The following is a 21,833-nucleotide window of genomic DNA, read 5'->3' as shown; positions in this document are numbered from 1 at the left end:
TTGATCATTAGAAAACTATTTTGCAATTATGTTAGCACAGATGACAACTGATGCCTCACAAGTCCTCAACTGGCAGCTTCATTACATAGTACCGTACCCGCAAAACACAAGTCTCAATGTCAACAGTGAAGAGGCGACTCCGGGATGCTGGCCTTCTAGGCAGAGTTCCTCTGTCCAGTGTCTGTGTTCTTTTGCCCATCTTAATCTTTTCTTGGCCAGTCTAAGATATGGCTTTTTCTTTGCAACTCTGCCTAGAAGCCCATCATCCAGGAGTCACTTCTTCACTGTTGACGTTGAGACTAGTGTTTTGTGGGTACTATTTAATGAAGCAAACACAGCATGTTAGCTAACACAATGTGCCATTGGAACACAGGAGCGATGGTTGCTGGTAATGGGCCTCTGTATGCCTATGTAGATATTCCATAACAAATCTGCCGTTTCCAGCTACAATAGTAATTTACTACATTAACAATGTCTACACTGTATTTCTGATCAATTTGATGTTATTTTAATGGACCAAAAAATGCGCTTTTCTTTAAAAAAACAAGGACATTTCTAAGTGACCCCAAACTTTTGAACGGTAGTGTAGATATTACAAATGTTCAATAATACGATCTTCAATAGAAGGGACCTTAAATATATTGTTGTTTTGAAATCAAAGAATTGGGTGAAATAGAATAGATTACAGTAGAATTGTGTTATGAGACTGTTTGTTGATTGAGTCCAGTCAGTGTGACCCCTGACGTGTGGAAGTTTTAGGCGGAGGCAGCTGAAGCAGTGTTGGGCGGAGGCAGCTGAAGCAGTGTTGGGTGGAGGCAGCTGAAGCAGTGTTGGGCAGAGGCTAGCTGAAGCAGTGTTGGGCGGAGGCTATCTGAAGCAGTGTTGGGCGGAGGCAGCTGAAGCAGTGTTGGGCGGAGGCAGCTGAAGCAGTGTTGGGCGGAGGCAGCTGAAGCAGTGTTGGGCGGAGGCAGCTGAAGCAGTGTTGGGCGGAGGCAGCTGAAGCAGTGTTGGGCGGAGGCAGCTGAAGCAGTGTTGGGCGGAGGCAGCTGAAGCAGTGTTGGGCGGAGGCAGCTGAAGCAGTGTTGGGCGGAGGCAGCTGAAGCAGTGTTGGGCGGAGGCAGCTGAAGCAGTGTTGGGCGGAGGCAGCTGAAGCAGTGTTGGGCGGAGGCAGCTGAAGCAGTGTTGGGCGGAGGCAGCTGAAGCAGTGTTGGGCGGAGGCAGCTGAAGCAGTGTTGGGCGGAGGCAGCTGAAGCAGTGTTGGGCGGAGGCTATCTGAAGCAGTGTTGGGCGGAGGCAGCTGAAGCAGTGTTGGGCGGAGGCAGCTGAAGCAGTGTTGGGCGGAGGCAGCTGAAGCAGTGTTGGGCGGAGGCAGCTGAAGCAGTGTTGGGCGGAGGCAGCTGAAGCAGTGTTGGGCGGAGGCAGCTGAAGCAGTGTTGGGCGGAGGCAGCTGAAGCAGTGTTGGGCGGAGGCAGCTGAAGCAGTGTTGGGCGGAGGCAGCTGAAGCAGTGTTGGGCGGAGGCAGCTGAAGCAGTGTTGGGCGGAGGCAGCTGAAGCAGTGTTGGGCGGAGGCAGCTGAAGCAGTGTTGGGCGGAGGCAGCTGAAGCAGTGTTGGGCGGAGGCAGCTGAAGCAGTGTTGGGCGGAGGCAGCTGAAGCAGTGTTGGGCGGAGGCAGCTGAAGCAGTGTTGGGCGGAGGCAGCTGAAGCAGTGTTGGGCGGAGGCAGCTGAAGCAGTGTTGGGCGGAGGCAGCTGAAGCAGTGTTGGGCGGAGGCAGCTGAAGCAGTGTTGGGCGGAGGCAGCTGAAGCAGTGTTGGGCGGAGGCAGCTGAAGCAGTGTTGGGCGGAGGCAGCTGAAGCAGTGTTGGGCGGAGGCAGCTGAAGCAGTGTTAGGCGGAGGCAGCTGAAGCAGTGTTTGGCGGAGGCTATCTGAAGCAGTGTTTGGCGGAGGCTATCTGAAGCAGTGTTGGGCGGAGGCTATCTGAAGCAGTGTTGGGCGGAGGCTATCTGAAGCAGTGTTGGGCGGAGGCTATCTGAAGCAGTGTTGGGCGGAGGCTATCTGAAGCAGTGTTGGGCGGAGGCTATCTGAAGCAGTGTTGGGCGGAGGCAGCTGAAGCAGTGTTGGGCGGAGGCAGCTGAAGCAGTGTTGGGCGGAGGCAGCTGAAGCAGTGTTGGGCGGAGGCTATCTGAAGCAGTGTTGGGCGGAGGCTATCTGAAGCAGTGTTGGGCGGAGGCTATCTGAAGCAGTGTTGGGCGGAGGCTATCTGAAGCAGTGTTGGGCGGAGGCTATCTGAAGCAGTGTTGGGCGGAGGCTATCTGAAGCAGTGTTGGGCGGAGGCTATCTGAAGCAGTGTTGGGCGGAGGCTATCTGAAGCAGTGTTGGGCGGAGGCTATCTGAAGCAGTGTTGGGCGGAGGCTATCTGAAGCAGTGTTGGGCGGAGGCTATCTGAAGCAGTGTTGGGCGGAGGCTATCTGAAGCAGTGTTGGGCGGAGGCTATCTGAAGCAGTGTTGGGCGGAGGCTATCTGAAGCAGTGTTGGGCGGAGGCTATCTGAAGCAGTGTTGGGCGGAGGCTATCTGAAGCAGTGTTGGGCGGAGGCTATCTGAAGCAGTGTTGGGCGGAGGCTATCTGAAGCAGTGTTGGGCGGAGGCTATCTGAAGCAGTGTTGGGCGGAGGCTATCTGAAGCAGTGTTGGGCGGAGGCTATCTGAAGCAGTGTTGGGCGGAGGCAGCTGAAGCAGTGTTGGGCGGAGGCAGCTGAAGCAGTGTTGGGCGGAGGCAGCTGAAGCAGTGTTGGGCGGAGGCTATCTGAAGCAGTGTTGGGCGGAGGCTATCTGAAGCAGTGTTGGGCGGAGGCTATCTGAAGCAGTGTTGGGCGGAGGCTATCTGAAGCAGTGTTGGGCGGAGGCTATCTGAAGCAGTGTTGGGCGGAGGCTATCTGAAGCAGTGTTGGGCGGAGGCAGCTGAAGCAGTGTTGGGCGGAGGCAGCTGAAGCAGTGTTGGGCGGAGGCAGCTGAAGCAGTGTTTGGCGGAGACTATCTGAAGCAGTGTTGGGCGGAGGCAGCTGAAGCAGTGTTGGGCGGAGGCTATCTGAAGCAGTGTTGGGCGGAGGCAGCTGAAGCAGTGTTGGGCGGAGGCTATCTGAAGCAGTGTTGGACGGAGGCAGCTGAAGCAGTGTTGGGCGGAGGCTATCTGAAGCAGTGTTGGGCGGAGGCAGCTGAAGCAGTGTTGGGCGGAGGCTATCTGACACTTGACTCTCTGTGAAACGTGTTTCATCTTCTCTGCTAGTATTTCTGTTGTGTCAGGTGTTTTCTGGTCTGCTGACTACCGACTGTGTTTACTTGTGTTTGTGTCCGAACCCCCCGGGGGAGTGTGTGTTTATCTGTCCGTCCGTCCGTCCGTCCGTCCGTCCGTCCGTAGGTCTGTCTGTCTGTCTACATTTGAGTTGGTGTCTGTCCTGTTAGTCTAGAGTTGGTGTCTGTCCTTCTGTTAGTCTAGAGTTGGTGTCTGTCCTTCTGTTAGTCTAGAGTTGGTGTCTGTCATTCTGTTAGTCTAGAGTTGGTGTCTGTCCTTCTGTTAGTTTAGAGTTGGTGTCTGTCTCTTTATGTTTGTCAGGGTGTCTGTCTCAGTGGTAAATGTCTCTGTCTCTTTATGTTTGTCAGAGTGTCTGTCTCAGTGGTAAATGTCTCTTTATCTTTGTCAGGGTGTCTGTCTCAGTGGTAAATGTCTCTTTATGTTTGTCAGGGTGTCTGTCTCAGTGGTAAATCTCTCTTTATGTTTGTCAGGGTGTCTGTCTCAGTGGTAAATGTCTCTGTCTCTTTATGTTTGTCAGAGTGTCTGTCTCAGTGGTAAATGTCTCTTTATCTTTGTCAGGGTGTCTGTCTCAGTGGTAAATGTCTCTTTATGTTTGTCAGGGTGTCTGTCTCAGTGGTAAATGTCTCTGTCTCTTTATGTTTGTCAGGGTGTCTGTCTCAGTGGTAAATGTCTCTTTATGTTTGTCAGGGTGTCTGTCTCAGTGGTAAATGTCTCTGTCTCTTTATGTTTGTCAGGGTGTCTGTCTCAGTGGTAAATGTCTCTTTATGTTTGTTAAGGTGTCTGTCTCAGTGGTAAATGTCTCTTTATGTTTGTCAGGGTGTCTGTCTCAGTTTTAAATGTCTGTCTCTTTATGTTTGTCAGGGTGTCTGTCTCAGTGGTAAATGTCTCTGTCTCTTTATGTTTGTCAGGGTGTCTGTCTCAGTGGTAAATGTCTCTTTATCTTTGTCAGGGTGTCTGTCTCAGTGGTAAATGTCTCTGTCTCTTTATGTTTGTTAAGGTGTCTGTCTCAGTGGTAAATGTCTCTGTCTCTTTATGTTTGTCAGGGTGTCTGTCTCAGTGGTAAATGTCTCTTTATGTTTGTCAGGGTGTCTGTCTCAGTGGTAAATGTCTCTTTATGTTTGTCAGGGTGTCTGTCTCAGTGGTAAATGTCTCTTTATGTTTGTCAGGGTGTCTGTCTCAGTGGTAAATGTCTCTGTCTCTTTATGTTTGTTAAGATGTCTGTCTCAGTGGTAAATGTCTCTTTATGTTTGTCAGGGTGTCTGTCTCAGTGGTAAATGTCTCTTTATGTTTGTCAGGGTGTCTGTCTCAGTGGTAAATGTCTCTGTCTCTTTATGTTTGTTAAGGTGTCTGTCTCAGTGGTAAATGTCTCTTTATGTTTGTCAGGGTGTCTGTCTCAGTGGTAAATGTCTCTGTCTCTTTATGTTTGTCAGGGTGTCTGTCTCAGTGGTAAATGTCTCTGTCTCTTTATGTTTGTCAGGGTGTCTGTCTCAGTGGTAAATTTCTCTTTATGTTTGTCAGGGTGTCTGTCTCAGTGGTAAATGTCTCTTTATCTTTGTCAGGGTGTCTGTCTCAGTGGTAAATGTCTCTGTCTCTTTATCTTTGTCAGGGTGTCTGTCTCAGTGGTAAATGTCTCTGTCTCTTTATGTTTGTTAAGGTGTCTGTCTCAGTGGTAAATGTCTCTTTATGTTTGTCAGGGTGTCTGTCTCAGTGGTAAATGTCTCTGTCTCTTTATGTTTGTCAGGGTGTCTGTCTCAGTGGTAAATGTCTCTTTATCTTTGTCAGGGTGTCTGTCTCAGTGGTAAATGTCTCTTTATCTTTGTCAGGGTGTCTGTCTCAGTGGTAAATGTCTCTGTCTCTTTATGTTTGTCAGGGTGTCTGTCTCAGTGGTAAATGTCTCTTTATGTGTGTCAGGGTGTCTGTCTCAGTGGTAAATGTCTCTTTATCTTTGTCAGGGTGTCTGTCTCAGTGGTAAATGTCTCTGTCTCTTTATGTTTGTCAGGGTGTCTGTCTCAGTGGTAAATGTCTCTTTATGTTTTTCATGGTGTCTGTCTCAGTGGTAAATGTCTCTGTCTCTTTATGTTTGTCAGGGTGTCTGTCTCAGTGGTAAATGTCTCTGTCTCTTTATGTTTGTCAGGGTGTCTGTCTCAGTGGTAAATGTCTCTTTATGTTTGTCAGGGTGTCTGTCTCAGTGGTAAATTTCTCTTTATCTTTGTCAGGGTGTCTGTATCAGTGGTAAATGTCTCTTTATCTTTGTCAGGGTGTCTGTCTCAGTGGTAAATGTCTCTTTATCTTTGTCAGGGTGTCTGTCTCAGTGGTAAATGTCTCTTTATCTTTGTCAGGGTGTCTGTCTCAGTGGTAAATGTCTCTGTCTCTTTATGTTTGTCAGGGTGTCTGTCTCAGTGGTAAATGTCTCTGTCTCTTTATGTTTGTTAAGGTGTCTGTCTCAGTGGTAAATGTCTCTTTATGTTTGTCAGGGTGTCTGTCTCAGTGGTAAATGTATCTTTATGTTTGTCAGGGTGTCTGTCTCAGTGGTAAATGTCTCTTTATGTTTGTCAGGGTGTCTGTCTCAGTGGTAAATGTCTCTGTCTCTTTATGTTTGTTAAGGTGTCTGTCTCAGTGGTAAATGTCTCTTTATGTTTGTCAGAGTGTCTGTCTCAGTGGTAAATGTCTCTTTATGTTTGTCAGGGTGTCTGTCTCAGTGGTAAATGTCTCTTTATCTTTGTCAGGGTGTCTGTCTCAGTGGTAAATGTCTCTGTCTCTTTATGTTTGTCAGGGTGTCTGTCTCAGTGGTAAATGTCTCTGTCTCTTTATGTTTGTCAGGGTGTCTGTCTCAGTGGTGAATGTCTCTTTATGTTTGTCAGGGTGTCTGTCTCAGTGGTAAATGTCTCTTTATCTTTGTCAGGGTGTCTGTCTCAGTGGTAAATGTCTCTGTCTCTTTATGTTTGTCAGGGTGTCTGTCTCAGTGGTAAATGTCTCTTTATGTTTGTCAGGGTGTCTGTCTCAGTGGTAAATGTCTCTGTCTCTTTAAGTTTGTCAGGGTGTCTGTCTCAGTGGTAAATCTCTCTTTATGTTTGTCAGGGTGTCTGTCTCAGTGGTAAATGTCTCTTTATCTTTGTCAGGGTGTCTGTCTCAGTGGTAAATGTCTCTTTATCTTTGTCAGGGTGTCTGTCTCAGTGGTAAATGTCTCTTTATCTTTGTCAGGGTGTCTGTCTCAGTGGTAAATGTCTCTGTCTCTTTATGTTTGTCAGGGTGTCTGTCTCAGTGGTAAATGTCTCTTTATCTTTGTCAGGGTGTCTGTCTCAGTGGTAAATGTCTCTGTCTCTTTATGTTTGTCAGGGTGTCTGTCTCAGTGGTAAATGTCTCTTTATGTTTGTCAGGGTGTCTGTCTCAGTGGTAAATGTCTCTGTCTCTTTATGTTTGTCAGGGTGTCTGTCTCAGTGGTAAATGTCTCTGTCTCTTTATGTTTGTCAGGGTGTCTGTCTCAGTGGTAAATGTCTCTTTATCTTTGTCAGGGTGTCTGTCTCAGTGGTAAATGTCTCTGTCTCTTTATGTTTGTCAGGGTGTCTGTCTCAGTGGTAAATGTCTCTGTCTCTTTATGTTTGTTAAGGTGTCTGTCTCAGTGGTAAATGTCTCTTTATGTTTGTCAGGGTGTCTGTCTCAGTGGTAAATGTCTCTGTCTCTTTATGTTTGTTAAGGTGTCTGTCTCAGTGGTAAATGTCTCTTTATGTTTGTCAGGGTGTCTGTCTCAGTGGTAAATGTATCTTTATGTTTGTCAGGGTGTCTGTCTCAGTGGTAAATGTCTCTTCATGTTTGTCAGGGTGTCTGTCTCAGTGGTAAATGTCTCTGTCTCTTTATGTTTGTTAAGGTGTCTGTCTCAGTGGTAAATGTCTCTTTATCTTTGTCAGGGTGTCTGTCTCAGTGGTAAATGTCTCTTTATCTTTGTCAGGGTGTCTGTCTCAGTGGTAAATGTCTCTGTCTCTTTATGTTTGTCAGGGTGTCTGTCTCAGTGGTAAATGTCTCTTTATGTTTGTCAGAGTGTCTGTCTCAGTGGTAAATGTCTCTGTCTCTTTATGTTTGTTAAGGTGTCTGTCTCAGTGGTAAATGTCTCTTTATGTTTGTCAGGGTGTCTGTCTCAGTGGTAAATGTCTCTGTCTCTTTATGTTTGTCAGGGTGTCTGTCTCAGTGGTAAATGTCTCTTTATGTTTGTCAGGGTGTCTGTCTCAGTGGTAAATGTCTCTTTATCTTTGTCAGGGTGTCTGTCTCAGTGGTAAATGTCTCTGTCTCTTTATGTTTGTCAGGGTGTCTGTCTCAGTGGTAAATGTCTCTTTAAGTTTGTCAGGGTGTCTGTCTCAGTGGTAAATGTCTCTTTATCTTTGTCAGGGTGTCTGTCTCAGTGGTAAATGTCTCTTTATGTTTGTCAGGGTGTCTGTCTCAGTGGTAAATGTATCTTTATGTTTGTCAGAGTGTCTGTCTCAGTGGTAAATGTCTCTTTATGTTTGTCAGGGTGTCTGTCTCAGTGGTAAATGTCTCTTTATCTTTGTCAGGGTGTCTGTCTCAGTGGTAAATGTCTCTGTCTCTTTATGTTTGTCAGGGTGTCTCTCTCAGTGGTAAATGTCTCTTTATGTTTGTCAGGGTGTCTGTCTCAGTGGTAAATGTCTCTGTCTCTTTAAGTTTGTCAGGGTGTCTGTCTCAGTGGTAAATGTCTCTTTATCTTTGTCAGGGTGTCTGTCTCAGTGGTAAATGTCTCTTTATGTTTGTCAGGGTGTCTGTCTCAGTGGTAAATGTCTCTTTATCTTTGTCAGGGTGTCTGTCTCAGTGGTAAATGTCTCTTTATCTTTGTCAGGGTGTCTGTCTCAGTGGTAAATGTCTCTTTATCTTTGTCAGGGTGTCTGTCTCAGTGGTAAATGTCTCTTTATCTTTGTCAGGGTGTCTGTCTCAGTGGTAAATGTCTCTTTATCTTTGTCAGGGTGTCTGTCTCAGTGGTAAATGTCTCTTTATCTTTGTCAGGGTGTCTGTCTCAGTGGTAAATGTCTCTTTATCTTTGTCAGGGTGTCTGTCTCAGTGGTAAATGTCTCTGTCTCTTTATGTTTGTCAGGGTGTCTGTCTCAGTGGTAAATGTCTCTTTATGTTTGTCAGAGTGTCTGTCTCAGTGGTAAATGTCTCTGTCTCTTTATGTTTGTTAAGGTGTCTGTCTCAGTGGTAAATGTCTCTTTATGTTTGTCAGGGTGTCTGTCTCAGTGGTAAATGTCTCTGTCTCTTTATGTTTGTCAGGGTGTCTGTCTCAGTGGTAAATGTCTCTTTATGTTTGTCAGGGTGTCTGTCTCAGTGGTAAATGTCTCTTTATCTTTGTCAGGGTGTCTGTCTCAGTGGTAAATGTCTCTGTCTCTTTATGTTTGTCAGGGTGTCTGTCTCAGTGGTAAATGTCTCTTTAAGTTTGTCAGGGTGTCTGTCTCAGTGGTAAATGTCTCTTTATCTTTGTCAGGGTGTCTGTCTCAGTGGTAAATGTCTCTTTATGTTTGTCAGGGTGTCTGTCTCAGTGGTAAATGTATCTTTATGTTTGTCAGAGTGTCTGTCTCAGTGGTAAATGTCTCTTTATGTTTGTCAGGGTGTCTGTCTCAGTGGTAAATGTCTCTTTATCTTTGTCAGGGTGTCTGTCTCAGTGGTAAATGTCTCTGTCTCTTTATGTTTGTCAGGGTGTCTCTCTCAGTGGTAAATGTCTCTTTATGTTTGTCAGGGTGTCTGTCTCAGTGGTAAATGTCTCTGTCTCTTTAAGTTTGTCAGGGTGTCTGTCTCAGTGGTAAATGTCTCTTTATCTTTGTCAGGGTGTCTGTCTCAGTGGTAAATGTCTCTTTATGTTTGTCAGGGTGTCTGTCTCAGTGGTAAATGTCTCTTTATCTTTGTCAGGGTGTCTGTCTCAGTATCTTTGTCAGGGTGTCTGTCTCAGTGGTAAATGTCTCTTTATCTTTGTCAGGGTGTCTGTCTCAGTGGTAAATGTCTCTTTATGTTTGTCAGGGTGTCTGTCTCAGTGGTAAATGTCTCTTTATCTTTGTCAGGGTGTCTGTCTCAGTGGTAAATGTCTCTGTCTCTTTATGTTTGTCAGGGTGTCTGTCTCAGTGGTAAATGTCTCTTTATCTTTGTCAGGGTGTCTGTCTCAGTGGTAAATGTCTCTTTATGTTTGTCAGGGTGTCTGTCTCAGTGGTAAATGTCTCTTTATCTTTGTCAGGGTGTCTGTCTCAGTGGTAAATGTCTCTTTATCTTTGTCAGGGTGTCTGTCTCAGTGGTAAATGTCTCTTTATGTTTGTCAGGGTGTCTGTCTCAGTGGTAAATGTCTCTGTCTCTTTATGTTTGTCAGGGTGTCTGTCTCAGTGGTAAATGTCTCTGTCTCTTTATGTTTGTCAGGGTGTCTGTCTCAGTGGTAAATGTCTCTTTATGTTTGTCAGGGTGTCTGTCTCAGTGGTAAATGTCTCTGTCTCTTTATGTTTGTCAGGGCGTCTGTCTCAGTGGTAAATGTCTCTTTATGTTTGTCAGGGTGTCTGTCTCAGTGGTAAATGTCTCTGTCTCTTTATGTTTGTCAGGGTGTCTGTCTCAGTGGTAAATGTCTCTTTATGTTTGTCAGGGTGTCTGTCTCAGTGGTAAATGTCTCTTTATCTTTGTCAGGGTGTCTGTCTCAGTGGTAAATGTCTCTTTATCTTTGTCAGGGTGTCTGTCTCAGTGGTAAATGTCTCTTTATGTTTGTCAGGGTGTCTGTCTCAGTTTTAAATGTCTGTCTCTTTATGTTTGTCAGGGTGTCTGTCTCAGTGGTAAATGTCTCTTTATCTTTGTCAGGGTGTCTGTCTCAGTGGTAAATGTCTCTTTATGTTTGTCAGGGTGTCTGTCTCAGTGGTAAATGTCTCTGTCTCTTTATGTTTGTCAGAGTGTCTGTCTCAGTGGTAAATGTCTCTTTATCTTTGTCAGGGTGTCTGTCTCAGTGGTAAATGTCTCTTTAAGTTTGTCAGGGTGTCTGTCTCAGTGGTAAATGTCTCTTTATCTTTGTCAGGGTGTCTGTCTCAGTGGTAAATGTCTCTTTATGTTTGTCAGGGTGTCTGTCTCAGTTTTAAATGTCTGTCTCTTTATGTTTGTCAGGGTGTCTGTCTCAGTGGTAAATGTCTCTGTCTCTTTATGTTTGTCAGGGTGTCTGTCTCAGTGGTAAATGTCTCTTTATGTTTGTCAGGGTGTCTGTCTCAATGGTAAATGTCTCCGTCTCTTTATGTTTGTTAAGGTGTCTGTCTCAGTGGTAAATGTCTCTGTCCCCTTGACTCCTGGTTTTGGATGTTAACCTGGTGGTGTCAATTTGATGGGGTGTCTGTTCTAGGTTCTAGATCTGTATTTCTTGGTTCTAACTCTGTGGTTCTAACTGTGTGGTTCTAGATCTGGGACTTTAACGGGCACTGTCACCACAGGCTGAATGCAGGCCGGGACCAGGCCGTGGACATCTCCCAGGTTCTAGTGCTGAAGAGAACCGTGCTGGTCATGGGCTGGGAGAGGTGTGTCCCTCTAAGACCTAATTTCTGACATTCAACAGTCATGTCTGTCAGTCAGTCTGTCACGGTTGCCGTAAGAACGGGACCAAGGCGCAGCAGAGTTCCACATATTTAATTCAAAGTGAAACTTAAAGCAAAAACAATAAATCAATAAACGAACAACGAAACGTGACTACGTGGTGCACAAACACAAAACAATATCCCACAAACACAGGTGTGAAAAAAAGCTACTTAAATATGATCCCCAATTAGAGAGAACCAGCTGCCTCTAATTGGGAATCATACAAAACACCAACATAGAAAATATAAACTAGAACACAACATAGAAATTATAAGCTAGAATACCCCCTAGTCACGCCCTGACCTACTACACCATAGAGAAACAAGGTCTCTCTATGGTCAGGGCGTGACAGTACCCCCCCAAAGGTGCGGACTCTGGCCGCAAAACCTGAAACAAAATGGGAGGGGGTTTGGTGGGGGCTCCGGTGCGGGTCGTAGCCCCCCCCAGACCCCGGATCAGACCATGGCGCCGGGCTGTACGCCATGCCTGGACTGGCCACCGGTGCAGAGGATGGCTCCCGCCTTGGAGCTGGACTGGACACCGGCGCAGAGGAAGGCTCCTGCTCAGGACTGGCCGCCTTTCCTGGAAGCTCTGGACCGTGGACCGTTGCAGGAGGTTCCGGACCGTCGCAGGAGGTTCCGGACCGTGGACCGTCGCAGGAGGTTCCGGAACGTGGACCATCGCAGGAGATTCCGGACCGTCGCCAGAAGCTCTGGACTGGGAACCTTTGCCGGAAGCTCTGGACTGGGAACCTTTGCCGGAAGCTCTGGACTGGGAACCGTTGCCGGAAGCTCTGGACTGGGAACCGTCACCGGAAGCTCTGGACCGTGAATGCGCACTGGAGGCCTAGTGCGTAGAGCCGGTACAGGTGGCACCGGACTGGTGACACACACTTCCGGGCGAGTGCTGGGAGAAGACACAGGACGTACCGGACTGGGGAGGCGCACTGGAGTCCAGATGTGTGGAGCCGGTACAGGTTTCACCAGACTGCTAACCGGATCGAATGTTGAGCAGAACACACTTGCACAACATCTCTCTCCTCTCTCTCTCTCTCTCTCTCTCTCTCCCAACTTCTCCATCGTCTCCCTGATGGTCTCTGGCCCTTCAGGGAGAGTGCGGGGAGCTGGCACAAGACGTGCCGGACTGGGGACACGCAGTTCAGGATGAGTGTGCTGCAGCATTCTCATCGCTACCATCTCTCTCCGGAATCTTTAATCGAATTCCTCCTCCGACTCCCACACAGGCTCTGGCACTCTCCACTGCTCGACTGCCAGCTCCATGTGGCCACCCCCCCACCCCAAAAAATGATAATCTTGGGGTGTCTTTGGTAGCGGACTGACCACACGCTCCTCATGGCGAGTGCGAGGAACCGGTACAGGACATAGCGGGCTGAGGAGGCGAACTGGAGATCTGGTGCGTGGAGCCGTCACATATGGCACCGGACTGATGACCCACTTTTCAGCACGCTGGCGCTGCCGCATACTCCTAGCCAACTCCATTCTCCTAGCCAACTCCATTCTCCTAGCCCACTCCATACTCCTAGCCAACTCCATACTCCTAGCCAACTCCATACTCCTAGCCAACTCCATTCTCCTAGCCAACTCCATACTGGCGCTGCTGCATACTCCTAGCCAACTCCATTCTCCTAGCCAACTCCATTCTCCTAGCCAACTCCATACTCCTAGCCAACTCCATTCTCCTAGCCAACTCCATTCTCCAAGCCAACTCCATACTCCTAGCCAACTCCATACTCCTAGCCAACTCCTTTCTCCAAGCCAACTCCATACTCCTAGCCAACTCCATTCTCCAAGCCAACTCCATTCTCCAAGCCAACTCCATACTCCTAGCCAACTCCATACTCCTAGCCAACTCCATACTCCTAGCCAACTCCATACTCCTAGCCAACTCCATACTTCTAGCCAACTCCATACTCCTAGCCAACTCCATACTCCTAGCCAACTCCATTCTCCAAGCCAACTCCATACTCCTAGCCAACTCCATACTCCTAGCCAACTCCATTCTCCAAGCCAACGCCATACTCCTAGCCAACTCCATACTCCTAGCCAACTCCATACTCCTAGCCAACTCCATACTCCTAGCCAACTCCATACTCCTAGCCAACTCCATACTCCTAGCCAACTCCATTCTCCAAGCCAACTCCATACTCCTAGCCAACTCCATACTCCTAGCCAACTCCATACTCCTAGCCAACTCCATACTCCTAGCCAACTCCATTCTAAAAGCCAACTCCATACTCCTAGCCAACTCCATACTTGCGCTGCCGCATACTCCTAGCCAACTCCATTCTCCTAGCCAACTCCATACTCCTAGCCTACTCTATACTCCTAGCCAACTCCATTCTAAAAGCCAACTCCATACTCCTAGCCAACTCCATTATCCAAGCCAACTCCATACTCCTAGCCAACTCCATACTCCTAGCCAACTCCATTCTCCAATCCAACTCCATAATCCTAGCCAACTTCATTCTCCGGTATCCTTCCTCACACTGTTCCATTGACTCCCATGCGGGCTCTGGCACTCTCCTTGGGTCGACTGACCACATCTCTATCGCCTGCTCCTTGTGCTCTGGCTCTTCCCGCGGCTCAGCCGGCCACCCCTTGTGCCCCCTCCATAAAATCTTGGGGTTGTCCTTGGGCTTTCTGTGGACGCGAACCCTGGCGTCGTCGCTGTCCTCCATTATTACGAACAATAAACAAACAACGAAACGTGACTACGTGGTGCACATGCACAAACAAAAAACAATATCCCACAAACACAGGTAGGAAAAATAGCTACTTAAATATGATCCCCAATTAGAGAGAACAATTACCAAATGCCCCTAATTGGGAATCAAAACACCAACATAGAAAATATAAACTAGAACACAACATAGAAATTATATACTAGAATACCCCCTAGTCACGCCCTGACTTACTACACCATAGAGAAACAAGGGTTCTCTACTGTCAGGGCGTGACACAGTCAGTCTGTATTCATGTCAGTCAGTCTGTCTGTATGTCAGTCTGTCAGTCAGTCTGTCTTCATGTCAGTCAGTCAGTCAGTCTGTCTTTATGTCAGTCAGTCAGTCTGTCTTTATGTCAGTCAGTCAGTCTGTCTTCATGTCAGTCAGTCTGTCTTTATGTCAGTCTGTCAGTCAGTCTGTCTTCATATCAGTCAGTCAGTCAGTCAGTCTGTCTTCATGTCAGTCTGTCAGTCAGTCTGTCTTCATGTCAGTTAGTCAGTCAGTCAGTCTGTCTTCATGTCAGTCAGTCAGTCAGTCAGTCTGTCTTCATGTCAGTCAGTCAGTCAGTCAGTCTGTCTTCATGTCAGTCAGTCAGTCTGTCTTCATGTCAGTCAGTCAGTCTGTCTTTATGTCAGTCAGTCTGTCTTTATGTCAGTCAGTCAGTCTGTCTTCATGTCAGTCTGTCAGTCTGTCTTTATGTCAGTCTGTCAGTCTGTCTTTATATCAGTCAGTCAGTCAGTCTGTCTTTATGTCAGTCAGTCAGTCTGTCTTTATGTCAGTCAGTCAGTCTGTCTTTATTTCAGTCAGTCAGTCAGTCAGTCTTTATGTCAGTCAGTCAGTCAGTCTTTATGTCAGTCAGTCAGTCTGTCTTTATGCCAGTCAGTCAGTCTGTCTTTATGTCAGTCAGTCAGTCTGTCTTTATGTCAGTCAGTCAGTCTGTCTTTATGTCAGTCAGTCAGTCTGTCTTTATGTCAGTCAGTCAGTCTGTCTTTATTTCAGTCAGTCAGTCAGTCAGACAGTCAGTCAGTCAGTCAGTCAGTCTTTATGTCTGTCTGTCTTTATGTCTGTCTTTATGTCAGTCAGGAACAAAAGTTATAACAGAGTGTTAACGACAGACCCAGGAACAGTAGTTATAACAGAGTGTTAATGACAAACCCAGGAACAGTAGTTATAACAGAGTGTTAACGACAGACCCAGGAACAGTAGTTATAACAGTGTGATATGTAAGGGATAAACGCTAACGTTCTGTGAGTAATGGATGATGCGGAGCAGGGTCCCTTTGTGGAGTTCTTTCCAAGGTAATGTACAGAACGTTGGCGTTTATCCCAGTTTTACATCAGTCACTCTCTGTCTCTCTCTCTCTCTCTCCATCACCCCCTCTCTCTCTCCGTCACCCCTCTCTCTCTCTCATCACCCCCTCTCTCTCTCCGTCACCCCTCTCTCTCTCTCATCACCCCTCTCTCTCACTCATCACCCCCCTCTCTCTCTCCATCACCCCTCTCTCTCACTCCATCACCCCCTCTCTCTCTCTCCATCACCCCCCTCTCTCTCCATCACCCCCCCTCTCTCTCCACCACCCCCCCTCTCTCTCTCCATAACCCCACTCTCTCACTCATCACCCCCCCTCTCTCTCCATCACCCCCCCTCTCTCTCCATCACCCCTCTCTCTCACTCCATCACCCCTCTCTCTCACTCCATCACCCCTCTCTCTCACTCCATCACCCCTCTCTCTCACTCCATCACCCCTCTCTCTCACTCCATCACCCCCCCCCTCTCACTCCATCACCCCTCTCTCTCTCTCTCCATCAACCCCCTCTCTCTTTCTCTCCATCACCCCCTTTCTCTCTCCATCACCCCCCCTCTCTCTCTCCGTCACCCCCCTTCTCTCTCCATCACCCCCCTCTCTCTCCATCACCCCTCTCTCTCACTCCATCACCCCTCTCTCTCACTCCATCACCCCTCTCTCTCACTCCATCACCCCCCCTCTCTCTCTCCATCACCCCTCTCTCTCACTCATCACCCCCTCTCTCTCTCTCCATCACCCCCCTCTCTCTCTCTCCATCACCCCCCCTCTCTCTCTCTCCATCACCCCCCTCTCTCTCTCTCCATCACCCCCCCTCTCTCTCCATCACCCCCCCTCTCTCTCTCCATCACCCCCCTCTCTCTCTCTCTCCATCAGCCCCTTTCTCTCTCCATCACCCCCCCTCTCTCTCTCCGTCGCCCCCCCCTCTCTCTCTCCATCACCCCCTCTCTCTCTCCGTCACCCCCCCTCTCTCTCCGTCACCCCCCTCTCTCTCTCTCTCCATCACCCCCTTTCTCTCTCCATCACCCCCCCTCTCTCTCTCCGTCGCCCCCCCTCTCTCTCTCCATCACCTCCCCCCTGCTCTCTGCAGGATGTTAACAGTGTTCAGACTGCCCTCGTTCTCTCAGTTCTTTGTTCAGCCCTCTGAGTGGAAGGGAGGAGTTCAGCATAACGATGACGTCCTGTGTGCCGCATTCCTGCCCCCTCAAACCCTTGTCACAGGTATGTGTGTATGTGTATATTTGTGTGTCTCTGTGTGTTAGAATGAAAGATTGTCCACTCAAGCAACAGGAGGAGAGAAATAGAGAAGAAATCCACTGAAGTAAAATAATATCTGTTCATTTAAGTGGATGGTGGAGTTATCAAAGGCACGGAGCTCTCTCTGCTGTGTGTGTGTGTGTGTGTGTGTGTGTGTGTGTGTTATCAGGCACGGAGCTCTCTCTGCTGTGTGTGTGTGTGTGTGTGTGTTATCAGGCACGGATCTCCCACGCTCTCTCTGCTGTGTGTGTGTGTGTGTGTGTTATCAGGCACGGAGCTCCCACGCTCTCTCTGCTGTGTGTGTGTGTTATCTTCCTGTCAGGCCCACAGGCACACCCAGCGGAGGCCTGAACTCAGGCTCAACTCTGACTGCTCAACATGACTACCATTAAGCACTAATGCTTACCCTCAGAGAATACCCCGCCAGAATGATTTGGAGATCAATCTGAATGTTAACTGCACTAATCCTCCATTAACATCCGGGAGCTTTGAGATGCTGGTTCTTATCTGGAGGATTCTGCTCTAAACCTTACTTAGACCTATAGAATGGGTTCTGCTCTAAACCCCTACTTAGACCTATAGAATGGGTTCTGCTCTAAACCCCTACTTAGACCTATATAATGGGTTCTGCTCTAAACCCTACTTAGACCTATAGAATGGGTTCTGCTCTAAACCCCTACTTAGACCTATAGAATGGGTTCTGCTCTAAACCCCTACTTAGACCTATAGAATGGGTTCTGCTCTAAACCCCTACTTAGACCTATAGAATGGGTTCCGCTTTAAACCCCTTCTTAGACCTATAGAATGGGTTCTGCCCTAAACCCCTACTTTTTTACTCTTATGAATTCACACATCTCTATAGAGAGGCCTCTCCTGTGTGGAGTGCTGAAGAGTTGGTCTATTATGAAACAGAATTGGATCTCTCCTGTGTACCGTATAGATAGACGTGTCTTCCCAAAGCTAAACTAGTACAGTTGTAAGAGCCATAGTTCTGAGATATTGTGGCATTGTTCCCGTTGAGAGGTACAGCACAGACTACACTAATCTTGCACAATGGCTACTCTGTTGAAAGATTCACTGCAGTGATGAGTACAAGGCGAAGGAAAACAAGAGAGAGGGAGAGGGAACATTTTAGAGGAAAATAATAGCACATGAGAGAACACTTTGGGCAGATAAAAAGAAATGGAAGAAAATAGACTAGTGGGAATAGAAGTCACAAGATACTTTCAAAAACGATTTATCTCCTTCTCACTTTCTCTCTTTCTGTCTCTCTCTCCTTCTCACTTTCTCTCTTTCTGTCTCTCTCTCCTTCTCACTTTCTCTCTCTCTGTCGCTCTCTCCTTCCCACTTTCTCTCTCTCTGTCTCTCTCTCCTTCCCACTTTCTCTCTCTCTGTCTCTCTCTCCTTCCCACTTTCTCTCTCTCTGTCGCTCTCTCCTTCCCACTTTCTCTCTCTCTCTGTCGCTCTCTCCTTCCCACTTTCTCTCTCTCTGTCGCTCTCTCCTTCTCACTTTCTCTCTTTCTGTCTCTGTCTCCTTCTCACTTTCTCTCTCTCTGTCGCTCTCTCCTTCCCACTTTCTCTCTCTCTGTCTCTCTCCCCTTCTCACTTTCTCTCTTTCTGTCTCTCTCTCCTTCTCACTTTATCTCTCTTTCTGTCGCTCTCTCCTTCTCACTTTATCTCTCTTTCTGTCGCTCTCTCCTTCCCACTTTCTCTCTCTCTGTCGCTCTCTCCTTCCCACTTTCTCTCTCTCTGTCGCTCTCTCCTTCCCACTTTCTCTCTCTCTGTCGCTCTCTCCTTCCCACTTTCTCTCTCTCTGTCGCTCTCTCCTTCCCACTTTCTATCTCTCTGTCGCTCTCTCCTTCCCACTTTCTCTCTCTCTGTCGCTCTCTCCTTCCCACTTTCTCTCTCTCTGTCGCTCTCTCCTTCCCACTTTCTCTCTCTCTGTCTCTCTCTCCTTCCCACTTTCTCTCTCTGTCTCTCTCTCCTTCCCACTTTCTCTCTCTCTGTCGCTCTCTCCTTCCCACTTTCTCTCTCTCTGTCGCTCTCTCCTTCCCACTTTCTCTCTCTCTGTCGCTCTCTCCTTCCCACTTTCTCTCTCTCTGTCACTCTCTCCTTCCCACTTTCTCTCTCTCTGTCGCTCTCTTCTTCCCACTTTCTCTCTCTCTGTCTCTCTCTCCTTCCCACTTTCTCCCTCTCTGTCGCTCTCTCCTTCCTGCTCGGGTTCTGCTCTAAACCCCTACTTAGACCTATAGAATGGGTTCGGCTCTAAACCCCTACTTAGACCTATAGAATGGGTTCGGCTCTAAACCCTACTTAGACCTATAGAATGGGTTCTGCTCTAAGCCCTACTTAGACCTATAGAATGGGTTCTGCCCTAAACCCTACTTAGACCTATAGAATGGGTTCTGCTCTAAACCCCTACTTAGACCTATAGAATGGGTTCTGCTCTAAACCCCTACTTAGACCTATAGAATGGGTTCTGCTCTAAACCCCTACTTAGACCTATAGAATGGGTTCTGCTCTAAACCCCTACTTAGACCTATAGAATGGGTTCTGCTCTAAACCCCTTCTTAGACCTATAGAATGGGTTCTGCTCTAAACCCCTACTTAGACATATAGAATGGGTTCTGCTCTAAACCCCTACTTAGACCTATAGAATGGGTTCTGCTCTAAACCCCTACTTAGACCTATAGAATGGGTTCTGCTCTAAACCCCTACTTAGACCTATAGAATGGGTTCTGCTCTAAACCCCTTCTTAGACCTATAGAATGGGTTCTGCCCTAAACCCCTACTTTTTTACTCTTATGAATACACACATCTCTATAGAGAGGCCTCTGCTGTGTGGAGGGCTGAAGAGTTGGTCTATTATGAAACAGAATTGGATCTCTCCTGTGTACCGTATAGATAGACCTGTCTTCCCAAAGCTAAACTAGTACAGTTGTAAGAGCCATAGTTCTGAGATATTGTGGCATTGTTCCCGTTGAGAGGTACAGCACAGACTACACTAATCTTGCACAATGGCTACTCTTTGTGAAAGATTCACTGCAGTGATGAGTACAAGGCGAAGGAAAACAAGAGAGAGGGAGAGGGAACATTTTAGAGGAAAATAATAGCACATGAGAGAACACTTTGGGCAGATAAAAAGAAATGGAAGAAAAATAGACTAGTGGGAATAGAAGTCACAAGATACTTTCAAAAACTATTTATCTCCTTCTCACTTTCTCTCTTTCTGTCTCTCTCTCCTTCTCACTTTATCTCTCTTTCTGTCGCTCTCTCCTTCTCAGTTTATCTCTCTCTCCTTCTCACTTTATCTCTCTCTCCTTCTCACTTTATCTCTTTCTGTCGCTCTCTCCTTCTCACTTTATCTCTCTCTCTGTTTCTCTCTCCTTCCCACTTTCTCCCTCTCTCTCTCTCTCCTTCTCACTTTCTCTCTCTCTGTCTCTCTCTCCTCACTTTCTCTCTCTCTGTCGCTCTCTCCTTCCCACTTTCTCTCTCTCTCTGTCGCTCTCTCCTTCCTGCTCTCTCTGTCGCTCTCTCCTTCCTGCTCTCTCTGTCGCTCTCTCCTTCCTGCTCTCTCTGTCGCTCTCTCCTTCCTGCTCTCTCTGTCGCCCTCTCCTTCCCTCTTTATCGCTCTCTCCTTCCTCTCTCTGTCGCTCTCTCCTTCCCACTTTCTCTCTTTCTATTACTCTCTCCTTCCCACTTTCTCTCTTTCTGTCTCTCTCTCCTTCCTGCTCTCTCTCTCTGCTGCTCTCTCACCCACTCTGCATTCTTTCTCCACCTAATCGTTTCTAAATGTGCTCTTTATCTAAGTCTCCTTTTTCCCCGTCCTCTCTCTTTCACTCTGTTTCTCTCTCTCCCTCCTTCCCTCCACCCCTCCCTCCCTCCCTCCCTCCTTCTCTCCCTCCCTCCCTCCTTCCCTCCACCCCTCCCTCCCACCCTCCTTCCCTCCACCCCTCCCTCCTTCCCTCCACCCCTCCCTCCCTCCCTCCTTCTCTCCCTCCCTCCTTGCCTCCACCCCTCCCTCCCTCCCTCCCTCCCTCCCTCCTTCTCTCCCTACCTCCCTCTTTCCCTCCCTCCCTCCCTCCCTCCCTCCCTCCCTCCCTCCCTCCCTCCCTCCCTCCCTCCCTCCCTCCCTCCCTCCCTCCCTCCCTCCCTCCCTCTCTCCCTCTCTCCCTCTCTCCCTCTCTCCCTCTCTCCCTCTCTCCCTCTCTCCCTCTCTCCCTCCCTCTCTCCCTGGATTATCCTAATGCCCAGATTAAAGTATGTTTATTAGCTCTCCCTGTGTGACAGAGAGGGAAATGGACCTGAGTAGTCTGCCTCTTAGGCCTGAAGTATGGTGTGTGTGTGTGTGTGTGTGCGCTTGCGTGTGTCCTCATGTGCATGTGTGCTCACGTCTCTCTGTGTGTGTGTGTGTGTGTGTGTGTGTGTGTGCATGAGAATCAGAATGCAGGAGAACATTTAACTGTTGTGGGACTGTACCCACCTCATCAATATTCACTCTGTGCTGCGCTCTGCTTGGCCGCTCCCTGCTGTCTGACAATCACAGCCTGACACAGCAGCCCCAGTTCCTCTACCTCCCAATCCTCTTATTTCACCCCAAAAGCAGGCAGGTCTCTGTCTTCTTCCTCTTATCTTCACTATCTTCTCATCTCATTTACCTAAAAGAGGTTAAGGACATAATAAGTCAAGGTTTTTCCTCCACATAATAAGTACCTTGACAATACTGGAAAAGTAAGTCCTAAACCTCCGTAGTGTTTTGTGTTACATTTTTCTATGGTTGACTAGTTCTGTCTGTAGTCTTCATGTAGATGTGATGGGCATGGGGTTGACTAGTTCTGTCTGTAGTCTTCATGTAGATGTGATGGGCATGGGGTTGACTAGTTCTGTCTGTAGTCTTCATGTAGATGTGATGGGCATGGGGTTGACTAGTTCTGTCTGTAGTCTTCATGTAGATGTGATGAGCATGGGGTTGACTAGTTCTGTCTGTAGTCTTCATGTAGATGTGATGAGCATGGGGTTGACTAGTTCTGTCTGTAGTCTTCATGTAGATGTGATGGGCATGGGGTTGACTAGTTCTGTCTGTAGTCTTCATGTAGATGTGATGAGCATGGGGTTGACTAGTTCTGTCTGTAGTCTTCATGTAGATGTGATGAGCATGGGGTTGACTAGTTCTGTCTCTAGTCTTCATGTAGATGTGATGGGCATGGGGTTGACTAGTTCTGTCTGTAGTCTTCATGTAGATGTGATGAGCATGGGGTTGACTAGTTCTGTCTGTAGTCTTCATGTAGATGTGATGGGCATGGGGTTGACTAGTTCTGTCTCTAGTCTTCATGTAGATGTGATGGGCATGGGGTTGACTAGTTCTGTCTCTAGTCTTCATGTAGATGTGATGGGCATGGGGTTGACTAGTTCTGTCTGTAGTCTTCATGTAGATGTGATGGGCATGGGGTTGACTAGTTCTGTCTGTAGTCTTCATGTAGATGTGATGGGCATGGGGTTGACTAGTTCTGTCTGTAGTCTTCATGTAGATGTGATGGGCATGGGGTTGACTAGTTCTGTCTCTAGTCTTCATGTAGATGTGATGGGCATGGGGTTGACTAGTTCTGTCTCTAGTCTTCATGTAGATGTGATGGGCATGGGG

General features: G+C 47.8%; 1 protein-coding gene across 1 annotated transcript in view; it reads left to right on the top strand.

Annotated features, from left to right (window-relative positions):
• The window catches only part of LOC110508001 (cilia- and flagella-associated protein 337), a 42,104-nt gene that overhangs the window by 12,470 nt on the left and 7,801 nt on the right, over nt 1-21,833 (top strand). The window contains exons 10-11 of the mRNA XM_090223996.1: nt 10,716-10,831; nt 16,026-16,156. Of these exons, the coding sequence (XP_090080122.1) occupies nt 10,716-10,831; nt 16,026-16,156 (247 nt within the window). The remainder of the gene's footprint in view (nt 1-10,715; nt 10,832-16,025; nt 16,157-21,833) is intronic.

Source organism: Oncorhynchus mykiss, chromosome 27, assembly GCF_057628025.1.
Source record: "Oncorhynchus mykiss isolate SJ-2025 chromosome 27, ASM5762802v1, whole genome shotgun sequence".
NCBI lineage: Eukaryota > Metazoa > Chordata > Actinopteri > Salmoniformes > Salmonidae > Oncorhynchus > Oncorhynchus mykiss.
The sequence above is the reverse complement of the archived record's forward strand: the minus strand, read 5'-3'. Positions and strand labels throughout refer to the sequence as shown.